This window comes from Mchenga conophoros, linkage group LG4 (genome assembly GCF_057382185.1).
Source record: "Mchenga conophoros isolate Kocher_MC1m ecotype Shallow Benthic linkage group LG4, M_conophoros_male_GT1.1, whole genome shotgun sequence".
NCBI classification, from domain to species: Eukaryota; Metazoa; Chordata; class Actinopteri; order Cichliformes; family Cichlidae; genus Mchenga; species Mchenga conophoros.
Genome location: NC_140529.1, coordinates 32,788,231 through 32,800,288, shown reverse-complemented (window position 1 = coordinate 32,800,288; position 12,058 = coordinate 32,788,231). Strand labels below are relative to the sequence as shown.

Below are 12,058 nucleotides of genomic sequence, written 5' to 3'. Positions count from 1 at the left end.
AGGGGAGAGAGAAGAGGCAGCTGTGCAGAGTAACAGAATAAATCCACCTTTGTGCCTTTTTCCATTCTAGCTGAAGTCCGGGACAAACTGCGTCCCTTCTCAGCTCAACACCAAACGCCTAATATTTTCTCTGAATGCGGGACGATTCCATCTTTGTATGGGATGGTTGGCAACTCTACTAAGCTTGTGAATTAAAGTTCACTATCAGTAACATCATAGCACCCACCCAGCTGTATAGACACTCTGTCATGCTAGCTAGCACGCAGTACGAGTTATTGTAACTGACTGTAAAAAGTCAGCACAACGAAAATAAACTACACCTAAACTTGGTTTATATCTGACCCAGACAGACTGCAGGTCATAACTTCTTACCTGAAGTTCAGTTCACCTGACACTCGGACCGGCGGCCGCCTCGGGTCTCTCCTTCTCCTGCCTCCCCTTTCTCTCATCCACCTGCTGGCCTCCACCACTTATTAATGTTAATGAATCTGTGGAGGCTCCGGCATAGCCACCACCAAACAAATGAGTTTTGTTTTGTTTTTTTCTACACACCGACCAGCATCTGGCCAATCCACCACTTTCATTGTTTATACCGTTACCAAAAAAAAAAAAAAAAAAAAAAAAAAAAAAAAAAAAAAAAAAAAAATCCATCAAGCCACGGTATGCCCGGTGGCCAGTCCAGCTATGGTCTTGCCATCACTTAACCCTTCGCATGCCAACTGTGGCACGCGTGCCCAGGGTTGCCGACCCCTGCTCTACACCCTTCCAACCCTAAAAGAAACATCTACATATTTTTCATGCATTTCCTGCACCATTCATTTTTTATTTTATTTATTTTATTTTTTACATCCGTTTGCAAATAGAACCAACATTTTACAAAATATTTTAACTGGGGCATTTCCCCAGTTATCATCCATCCACGCTGCAGGTCTTGCAAGTCCAGACTGCTGTTCACAGGTCCAGTTCCAACACCCACCTACTCTACCTAATGGCATGGTCAGTGTAAGCTAAATATGATGTGTGAGGTGCAAAATTTTATGATTGTTAATAATATTGTGGACTTGTAGCAGGGAAAAGTACCTTATCAGTGATGTCAGCTCATCAAATATGTAAACTTGTCTCCAACTGTTTATGGTCTATTACAGTTTGCAACATTTATACATTAAGTTTTTGACTCTTTAAGACATCCTGTGTGATTCCCTCAAGCAAAATCTGCATACTGAGCTTAAAAAAAACCCTTGCCCTTAAGACTTGTATACAGTGAGAGCCAAATCGAAGGACTTCTTAAGGTGGATTTTGCAACTGGAGCCCTGTGAACTTAAGGTGTCCTTATAAATTGTATCCCTGCTTATAAATGTTGATCAGAATGCCTTAAACCTCTCCATTGCAGTCTAACCACGTAGAAAATGATTGACTTTTTTGTCTGAACTGTTAATCAGTCTGTGTAACTGGGTTCTAGTTAGTGCAGCAAGCTGTGGCGAAGAAAGTTAATGACAAGAAACTCCAGAAAATAAATGCCTTCTCTGGAATTCATCTTCAAGCTTTGCTCAAATGCCTCCATTACTGCCAGAACCGACTCTGATAAGCAAAATACAAACGACAAAAAACTGTTGACAAGGAAACTCTAAAACAGAAGCCCTTATTCTTGTGTACACTTTTGGTATTTATTATCTCACCTTTTCAGCCGTTTTCTCTTTAAAATAATTTTGATCCTTTTGATTTTTATCTCTAAAACTTAAGGATGACAGAATTATTGTAGTTGCAAAAAGCACTTCCAACAAACAGTAGACTCTAGTCTGTATGCGTTAGGGTGTAATTCGCAGTTATGTTTGACATTATTTACACATACGGTATGCTTTGTCACCAACAATGAGCGTTTGGTATCCAGTAACCTGTGCAAACTGTTCTTGTGAGTATGGTACAATCAAGACAGCTTTCAGATGTACAGTTGTTTGGGATGGTAACTACAATGGCTTAAGGTCCATGTGATCGAGGAAGGAGGGAAGAGCTGAAGACTCCCCCCTGCCTCCCTGCCTGGCAGCGGTAGTGCAGGTCAAAGTTCAAAAGGTCAAAAAGTAAAAATGGGCGGTGGGTTTCCATTCTTAAAGTAGGAGGTCATCAGTTCATCTGTCAGGTGGCCAGTGCGATTGTGCCACCTCCTCACCTGATGGTGCCACTTGCTTTCTGCATTAGAAGGGATGTCACTGCAAAACCAATCCCACCTGGAAAAGAAGCAACGGAGCAGTTATGAAAACAGTCACAAATGTAGCTTGGGTTTGTGCAGGAGTCACTATGGCACATGTAAGGCATCTGTAGTAGTACTGCATGAGACTGGATGAAAATGTAACAGAAAAGCTAGATGCATGAGAAAGATGTGAACAATTAGCCTTTAAAAAAATAAAATAAAATACATGATGCCACAAACAAAACTGCAATACAAGTGTGAATCCAACTGCAGTGACAGGTTAAACAGTCTCTTGCATGAACAACCATAAAAAGCAAATACTTATGTGAGCAGCACAATGATACCAGAACAATTTATACCCAAAATTAATACAGACAACAATTATATCTTTTGGTAAATTAACCTGAAACATTAAAATTCCCTTAAGATAGTTTCATATTTGTGCTACAGCAGGTGCCCATATGACAGGAATGCAGCAGCCCACATTTGCCAACCTGCAGCACTTTGCCCTATCTTCTCCTGCACTCCATCCCCCATTTCCTGTCTACTCCTCACTGCAAACCTGTCACTAAAAAGGCAAAAAGCCCAAAACGAAATCTTTTAAAAGAAACAAGTCATTTCAGAAACGCACCTTTTCCGGCCCCATGCTGGGACACTTCCAATTGTACAGGTAATACTGTAGATTCCCATCACCGATGCCAAACTTAAGCTTTTCCAAGAAAGTCTTGTTTTCCATTAGATCCAGTGCATTAAAGACATCAAACCCTTTCTGAATAAAGAAACAGGAAAAATTATTAGGTTTTTGAAAGTAAACATTTCAGAGAACATGTTTTTAAAGATTGAACATGCACCGATTTGGCCAAGATGAGGGCATCAGACATCAGGTCGAGCAGGGGGGTGGTGGTGTGCACATTGTAGAAGGAGTATGCCGCTTTTAGACTGCGGTGCACAGGATGATTCATAATGGTAGAGGGCAGAGTGTAGAAACTCAGGAAGTCTGTCACTTTGCCATCATTCTGTAATGACAACAAAGTAACCCTTAGTTACTTGGAGAGAATTTTAAAGGGGTTTTTTTTCCCCTCAAAGATTTTTTCTGGATTCTTTACCTCCACCACATAAGTGTCAATAATATTCTCTTGGGGCAGCAACCAGTGTTCCACCTCTTCCTGATTCATGACTGGCACCAGGTTGAATTGGCTCAGATATTCACGGAGGAGGCGATGCACCACGGGCACGTCCTTCTTGGTCATTGGCCGCAGACCAGAAGTCTTTGGGGCCTGAAAGAGCGATGACAAGGACGAATACATTAAAAGACATGCTGGAAGAAAGAGGCGATTTCTAAAGTGACTGAAAATTTGTGTTAGTCGCCAACAACCTCTGGCAAGCGGTACAACTTCATGGTCCGCTGCATAGTCATGTTCCTGCTCAGATGGGAAAACTTCACTTCAATTAGTTTTCGAGGGTTCAAAGAGCGATGCCAGTACCTGCACGAAGGAAACGTCATTAAGTACCAATTTAAGCAGTGAATGAAATCTAACCCTAGGGCTTGGGGGTTAGAAAATATCCCTGTCACACCCACCTGCATGTGCCCACAGGTTTGGGTAGTACCACTCCAGCAGTATACACTGCCTGAAAGATTCCCTGCAGGTTGACCCGTCTGGTGATCTCTCTGATCAGAACTGGAGCGACTCGTTTGGAGCGAAGCTTCTTGTGGACGCAGAGGAAATTAATCTCAACCATTTTCTTCTCTCTAAAGCAGAAAAAAAAAAAAACAATCATGAGACATTTATTTATTTCAATAACACACTGAATACAATCTATTAGAAATACTAGTCATAGGCCAGTAATAGAAACAAAACAAGTTCCATCGGGAAGTAAATAATGGACGGAGAATAACATACCGACTCCCCCCCCCGCCAAACTATTCTGTTTACTTACATGTCATAGATGTGGATGGTGGCAGGAATGGCACTGATAAAGCCAACCAGCTTCTGGTTGGAGTTAACCCTCACTCCACAGTGCCACTGAGGCAACCAGCCAGGAGGTCGCAGGGCCCTGAGGAGGACAAGGTCAGTCAAAAATGCCACACATTTCTATGCACTTGTATTAATATTTGAACAATATTTAAATATGAGAAATTACCAGAGCAGGAACTCAGGAGAATAGTCAAATCGGAACATGTTATCATCATCTTCAACATAGTTCTCGTTGAGAAGGGTGTAAAGCTCCTTGAGCTGGTTGTGGAGAGAAGAAAAGAATAAGAGTCATCTTAAAAAGTCAAGAGCACCAAATTAAAAAACAAAACCAAACCACATTTCTACAATGAACATTTGACAAAAGGACAAAGTTTCTGATTGGACTGCTACTACACTCTGACCAAACAACAAGCACTTCTGCATAAACAGTCACATAATTACTGAGAGGACAAACTTGGAATAAAAAACAAAACACTAGTTTCTTAACAAAATGTAGTGCAAAGCACCACGAGTCCAGGACTTTGTTACTGAAAGACGAATTCCTCCTGTGCATGCTTGCTGTGAGTGTTTATATGCTTTCTTACCACAGCGGGGTTCCCTAGGTCGAGGGTGTCCCAGCTGAAGCCCTGCGGGAGGCTGTAGGGCTCTTCTCGAATGTTGTCTTTGTCAGGTTCAATGGAGCCGTGTGATGTCACCGTCTCCCCTGAAGGAAAAGTAAACAGAAGTCTGACAAAGCACAAAAACCTGCAAATTATATACACTCTTTTAGACCGTCACTCTTAGAAGACCAGAAAGCAATGGCACATCCACTGGCCACCTCATTAGGTACACATTCCCAACATTTATGCAAATCTCTCATCAGCCCTTTACCTGACAGCAACTCTGTGCATGTAGGCAGATAGACATTGATAAGATGTCCTGCTGAATTTCAAAACAAGCATTAAAATAGGGAGGAAAGGCGATTTAGGTGACTATGACTGTAGCATGGTTGTTGGTGCTGGATGGATTGGTCTGAATATTTCAGAAACTGCTGATCTACTACTGATTATCCCCACAACCATCTCTAGGACTTACAGAGAATGGCCAGAAAATATCCAGTGAGTTATTTGGGAGAAAACGCTTTGATGATGTCAAAGGAGCATAGAGGCAGACTCCTTTGAGCTGATAGAAAAGCACCAGGACCTCAATTAACTACTTGTTACGACAAAACTATGCAGCAGAGCATTTCTAAATGCACAACAGTCAAACCTTCAAGCAGACTACAGTGGGTGCCACTCCTGTCAGCTACGAACAGGAGACTGTGACTAAAATTCAGCTTACCAAAACTGCAGAACAGAAGACAGGAAAAATACTGCCTGGTTTGATGAGTCCTAATTTCTGCTGTGACATTCGGATGGTAGGGTCAGAGTTCGGCATAGATTTATGTTGCCAACAGCTCAGGATACTGGCAGTGAAGCAACAGTGTGGGGAAAGCTTCCTTGGTCACATTGGGCCCCTCAGAATAAAACAACATTTAAACACCACAGCCTACCTGAGTACTGTTGCTGACAGTGTGATTCCCTTTATGACCATAGTGTACCCATCTTCTGATGGCTGTTTCCAGTAGGCTACCATGTCATATAATAAAGGTCAAGTAATCTCAAACTGGATACTTGAACATGAAATGAGGTCAGTGTACTCAAATGGCCTCCCGATTCACCAGATTGCAAACAAAAAGAGCACATCTGCGGTATATTGAAATGAGAGAAATAGATGTGCAGCTTCCTCATAACCATGCCTAATCATCAATTCCTTTCACAATTCCAGGCACATTTCACCAACAGATTGCAAAATAATGCTGTTGTACCGAGCTTTTGCATACTTGAGTCATAAGCACAAGCCTTTTTCCCTTCTGTTCACTCTGTGTTAACTGACCATCTGTGTAAGCCCACTTTTGTCCACATGCAGAAAAAAAACCCCAAAACAACAACAAAAACATTCTTTTATCAATCCCTAAAGATTTGACCTATAAGCTACATATTGGCATGAAATACAGAACTACGCCATCTGTAACCATACCTAGTTTGGGCACAGGCTGTGTGTCCCAGAACTGGTAACTCCTCCGAGTGGCCTCCTCCATGGTTTTGGCTGGACCTTGGCCAACAGAGAACAGTTCAATGGCCTTTTGGATCTCCTGTAGCTTATCAGCTGGCAACGAATTCACCTGTTTGGGAAGTAAACACAAATATACATCAAACAAGACAACAACAAACAGAAGTCGATCCTATCTAAACAGTCTTTAACCATTCTGTATCTAAACTGTGATTTTAGTAGTTTACACCTTAACTGGACCGTTTCTCCTTTCCTTTTAGGTTAGGTTTATAACCCATTAAGACAGAAATGCATAAATTCATGCCTTGGCAAGGGGGTCCTGAGCTGCTTCTGTGGCACCAGATTTCTTCTTCTTTTTTTGCTTCCTTTTCTTCTTCTTGGCGCCAGTGTCGTCCCCAAGACCCCTCTCACTGGAACAGGACAGAAATAGATGGCATCCTTTTTAAGACTGATCTCAGAAGAAAAGAAAATCATGGTGGAAATTTATTTTCTGCGATCTGCTTTTAAACAACACCCAAGCTTATTAAACCACCGACACTTCCAACACAATTTACATTTCATTGCTGATGCAAAGCCTTGTTAGCCGAGGAGTAGCTGTGTGTTTAAACTAACAACACGAGGTGTAGCTCTAGGGCAGCTAAAAACACAATAAAACCAGTCCTTCAGCTAAAACATACAGAAATTCCCAAGTTGTTTGCAGGATGTTTAGAAGTGAGTGCAGATTTTCAGAATAACCCTCTCTTCTGATCTGCTCCAACCAGAAAAGCCACATATCTCCAGCCAGCTACTTCATCTTCTGGCAACATACTTACACAGGATAATCTCATTAGTGTCCAAGAGGGGAGAAATGCAGGCCAGTACGCAGCCTGTATTTGAAACACCAGCACAGATGGTGAATCAGATGACATCTAGAAGAAGAGTATCTGTGCGTGTGTGTTTATGTACTGTATGTACAAGAGCCCAGCAAGTGACTGGAACAATGGACAACAAAACATTCAATGGTTTGTTCTCCCACTTTCCATTTCAACAGGGTAGAGCAGTTAAGGGGCCAAACAATTGTTTCTGAGTGCAGGAAGGTTCAAAGACCTGCAGGGGAATATGTTTCACTTTAGCTAGGGTGACCAACCGTCCTCTTTTCCCCGGACATGTCCACTTTTCACGTTCTGTCCGGGGGGATTTTTGAGATTGATAAAAAAAAAAAAAGGCAGAGTTTTCCTATATTCCAACAGAGGACCCATGTGTGTGACATCATCCCCAAACTGCTGCTTTCTGAGTTGTTCTGCGCTCACAGACGGGACAGACAGCGCACAGCAACTGTTTAAAAGATCCCAAAGCGCAAGTGCATCTTTTCAGACGAACTGCAAAAGAGATTTCACTCGTACAGACCCAGTACTGGTAATTTTTCTTATGCAGATGAGGCATTATTTCTGTACCATTATTTAATTCAGGGGCTTTTAAGGTTTTTTTGCACTTGTTGACTTGTAAAAGCCTATATGACATAGTTTACAATTCACAATCCATTAACTGCACAGAGAAGGAATCTTTTAAATATGTCAAATATGTTTCTTTAAGCAAGTCCTACATGACTGAGCCAAGAGTCCTCTTTTTTGGAAATCAAAATATGGTCACCCTACTTTAGCCATACAGCAACGTGGGTTTGAGGTAGAATTCTGCAACATTAGGTTAATTTATTTCTCAGATTTTATCTTTATTCGCTTCTTTGTGTCTCTAAAAACGGAAACGCGTGGCTGTGGAGTCAGATTTCCTCCAGTTAGTGATCAGATGTTTGCGAAAACTATATTACAGAGACGCATTCTTATTCCACTTGTTCTACTAAAAACAAAGGTCAGCTGCTTTGCGGACACGCGGTTTCATATGTGACACCACTTCTCTCTTTAAAAAAAAAAATACAATAAAAAAAAAAAAAACAGGGTTTCTATCAAAGCTTGTACTGAGTGAGAGCAACCGAGCTAGGCTGCTTTAAGATCGTGAACAATTATGTGACTAAAGAGGGAATTCAAAGCCCTCACTTCACAACGCCGGGGCCCAGGTATATTATGTTTAAGCTGAGTGCTTTTTGCATGCACGTTTGTGCTTGTTTCACTTTTGATCTTGCACCGAATCCACACACACACACAGACAATGCCAGGTACGCTAGCATGCAAGCTAATACGCTACATGTCAGCTGGCGCAAACGTGATTTGCATCATTTACCGTCAACACAGCAACGGCATGCGAAGAACACCGGAAACTATCAATTTAGTTAAAAGTTTATTTTTTCTGCAAGTTTTATGAGTAACAGAAACATGCGTCTTGGTGTAAAATTGGCTTCTAAACGCACTTTGCTTTCTCCTTTCTAACCATATACTTAGGAAAACGCTAAGTCCAGCCTATATTTGGAAAAGACATCCTTCTCAGCCAATCGGATGAAAGAACAAGCAAGCGAACGTTGCTACTAACCAATAGGATGAAAGAAAATGGGCTGGACAACGTCGAAGGATGGCCGTCTATCCCGACTGCTCACCGAGGTTTAGTTTAAGTTAATTTTGTTAAAATCTCCAGAGCCGTGACGTATTTTACGCCACCGACCGAGTAAGCCTGCCTCCTTACCCATCGTCAAAGTGGTGCTCTTCATTTTCACAGTCGCTGCAGTGTGCGTGATCCTCTACATCTTCTTTCTCCGGCATCGGTGCTGTCTCATTCTCATCCGCCATCTTCAACCAGGAAGTGAGACTCCACCGCGTGCCCCTTGACACCTTTAAAAGAGTCTCGACGCTATTGGCTGAAACGTGCAGTGGAGGCGTAGCCATGGTCGTGTATTTTTACCCGATCATTTCCAAATATTTACGATAAACAGAAGGCTCGTAATGGAGCGGGCACGGTTTGTCGTTTTAAAGCGTCCATTTTTAAGTTCTCACAGCCCCAGTAAAAATAGTTTTTTTGTGTATTTAATATATTTTCCCTCTAAAGACAAACAGCCATGTGGCGCCCATACAACCCAAAGGCAAATGAAATCACTGGAGTGGAAACACGTGTAAGATGGTGAATCTTGCAAGATAATCTGAGGCCTAATAAATTAATATTACAGCAGGGTGAGTAAGAAGGCAAAGTCATGTTCAGATTTAGGTGGATTATTTAATGAGACCATCTGAGTAGATTAAGCATTGTGGCGTTGATATTTCTTATTTGAAAGTCAGTTAAAATGCACTAACAGTTAGGCAAAAATGTACATTAGCTGTTCTTTTACGTAGTCTGCGTAGTGATTAGCGCCTCCAAAGCAGCCAAAACCTTTTAGGCCCACATCTAATCTATTTTCATAATAAATAAACCCTGATAGGAGCATTAAAGAACCCAGTTTTTGCATAAAGTAAGCTAACAGGATATTCTTCTATTGACGTTTTGCATGAATACATTAAAAGTAGTGACACGGTGTTTAACAATAATTACTACAGCAATGGAGCTACAGCTACGGCAACAACAGTTGGACAAAATACCCACAGAGTTGCAACATACACAGTATAAGAAATCGTGGCAGTCATATGAGACGATAACATGATTATATTTGCTAATGATTATTTCAGAGAGCCGTGTGTGATTACTTTTTGTTAGCAATGCAACATTTTGACCTAAATATCAACAGGGACTATATTAATATATTTGAGGTGTATTTTTGAACCATTTCTGCTGATGTTAAAAACATATCTGTGATGATTTTAGCGTTAATTTTAGACTTTTTAGCAACATATTTCTTGAAGGGGGAAAACTACTAATACTGACCTCATTTTTCTGTCATTGTGGTGTTGCTGACTGACATTCACAACCCACTGTGTGTGTGTTTTTGTATTTAATTAAGTTTACCACAAAATATTCAGTGGGTGGATTAACTCATAATTCACGGAGATGCTCGGAAACAAAAGAAGTCCAGTTGTTGGAGAAATTGCTGCCATGCTGTGTAATGTGAAATTTCATAAATATTGCTAAGAGTTTTCATTTTTTTTGTCTTTACTTTTGGCCTAATCAGGCAGGGACATATCCATTGATAGTTCTAATGTTGGAATATAAAGATTTATCATGTTTTAGGCTGACAGCTTTAGAGTACCACAGAAAAGTCAGACAAAAATTCACAGATTAGAACCTTCTGGTTATGCATTTATTAAAGTGTCAGGTGTCCACACACAACACTGTGGACTTTTGAAACTAAAACAGACACTTGTATCTTTTGACAGCATGTGAAAAAAATTGTTAGAAGTGCTTTATAAAAACATTTTTCTTGCAAACATAACCACTCAAACGCATCCCACAGCTTCTATATTAAACATTAAGAGAGCAAAGTTTTACTTCACCCACTATTAAATACATATTACATTCTTCTCAAAAACCAGCGTGACCATTAAAACTGTAATTACAGTAATTACTTTTCATCGCTGGACCATTTTATTATCAGTGAACCTCCTTATAAGAGTATTAAAAGATTCACTGTAGCCTGGAGTAATTAGTGGTTGTATTAGATTGATGCAATTAGTTTTTAACAGCATTTTTTTCTAGATCTGAATACGAAGACAAAAGTTGACAAAATGAAAGAAGCTTATATGGAAATACTGTATCGTTAAAAGTCAAATATGATTTTAAACAAGCACATTTGAACATATGTGAAATGATGCTAAGATAAAATACAACACATTTAAGAAAAAAGCTTATCTTTGCAAGTTAAGTCTGTCATGTTCTGCTGGAAGATGTAAGAATATGTTAGAATTTGTCTTCCAGACAGAATTTAAAAAAGTGCCCAGATATCTGGAGTATCAAGTACTTGTACCTGGGCAGCATGGGCCATGGCGCCCTGGGGCACTCACTAACACAAAATTAAATCTGTATTACAGCACAGTTAATGGTGCCAATAATAACATCTAAAACACTGATGTTTATGTATATTGTCAAACACAGTTAGTTACACTTGGTTTACATCTCATTGCAATTCTGTTATAGCATCAATTTAAGAAGTGCTATTTTACTTAAGCGATCATTATTCTTCAAGTTAAAAAAACATGTTAAAAAATAAAATGATGATATAAAATAAATGATCTTCATTCTCTCTAACAGTCCCTTTTTCTACATTTTTTTGTTATGAATTACAGTCACCAGAGGGCATGTGTCCATCTCTGACAGACACCTTTCTTCAAGCACTGGGAAGTGGTTTTGTGCAAACTGGACCACTTGGGGTCTGAACTGTAAGACAACGGCAGCATTCTGTCTCTGTCTGTTTACACTCGGAGCTCCTCCTTCCAAGGTCCTTCATTGTCTAGATATCTGATTGTCTTGTTCAGATGTGTGTCACGCTTTGCCTTTGGCAGCGGCAATACGCTCAGCCATAGTTTTGACAGGAACACCTCTGCGAGTCACTTTGACATGGATAAAGAGTGTAGCAGGAGAAAGGCTAGAACCATCTGCCTTCAGTAAGTGAATATGTCGATAACCTGGGTGGGGAGAAGAAACAAAAAAAAAGAGTATGACACATATTAAAAAGAACATCTGAGAGTGAAGACTGACCTGTAGACTAAATCTTAATAAGCACCTATGCGAAAGCTTGTAAAAGGTAAAGTGAACTGCCCCACAAAGTCATTTTTGGCAGCATGATCGTGGTCCTCCACTACAAACCGCACCAGGGCCAGCTCAGGGACCTGCAGCTGGAAGCTCAGAGTACAGTCCCAGCGAGGGTTGAAACCTGCAGAGGGCGCACAAGAGCTGTAAATACACCATCTGGTGCATTAAACCGTTCAAACAAACTAATCATGGCATTGGATTGAAAAGA

The 12,058-nt window shown here is 40.6% G+C and overlaps 2 protein-coding genes across 3 annotated transcripts in view; both read right to left on the bottom strand.

The window, feature by feature from the left end:
• Positions 1-1,639: 1,639 nt before the first annotated feature.
• LOC146576552 (glycylpeptide N-tetradecanoyltransferase 1-like) lies at positions 1,640-9,022 on the bottom strand. Its single transcript, XM_085271911.1, has 12 exons — positions 8,863-9,022; positions 6,557-6,662; positions 6,220-6,364; positions 4,746-4,864; positions 4,328-4,419; positions 4,124-4,240; positions 3,765-3,935; positions 3,561-3,669; positions 3,292-3,462; positions 3,037-3,201; positions 2,817-2,954; positions 1,640-2,222 (listed from the first exon to the last, which is right to left on the bottom strand). The coding sequence occupies exons 1-12, from the start codon at positions 8,964-8,966 to the stop codon at positions 2,202-2,204; spliced, it is 1,458 nt and encodes a 485-aa protein (XP_085128037.1). The 5' UTR covers positions 8,967-9,022; the 3' UTR covers positions 1,640-2,201.
• Positions 9,023-10,376: 1,354 nt separating this feature from the next.
• Positions 10,377-12,058, bottom strand: part of plcd3a (phospholipase C, delta 3a) — a 38,402-nt gene continuing 36,720 nt past the window's right edge. For both annotated transcript variants that reach the window (XM_085271908.1, XM_085271909.1), the window contains exons 15-16: positions 11,822-11,971; positions 10,377-11,723 (exon numbers count right to left, since the gene is read on the bottom strand). In XM_085271908.1, the coding sequence (XP_085128034.1) occupies positions 11,581-11,723; positions 11,822-11,971 (293 nt within the window). In that variant the 3' untranslated portion in view covers positions 10,377-11,580. The remainder of the gene's footprint in view (positions 11,724-11,821; positions 11,972-12,058) is intronic.

Coding starts and splice junctions, on each gene's coding strand:
- LOC146576552 (XM_085271911.1), bottom strand. CDS start 8,966: ATGGCGGATGAGAATGAGACAGCACCGATGCCGGAGAAAGAAGATGTA. Junction 3,463..3,560: donor AGTTGTACCGCTTGCCAGAG/GTTGTTGGCGAC, acceptor TCGCTCTTTCAG/GCCCCAAAGACTTCTGGTCT. Junction 2,223..2,816: donor CCAGCATGGGGCCGGAAAAG/GTGCGTTTCTGA, acceptor CTTCTTTTCCAG/GTGGGATTGGTTTTGCAGTG.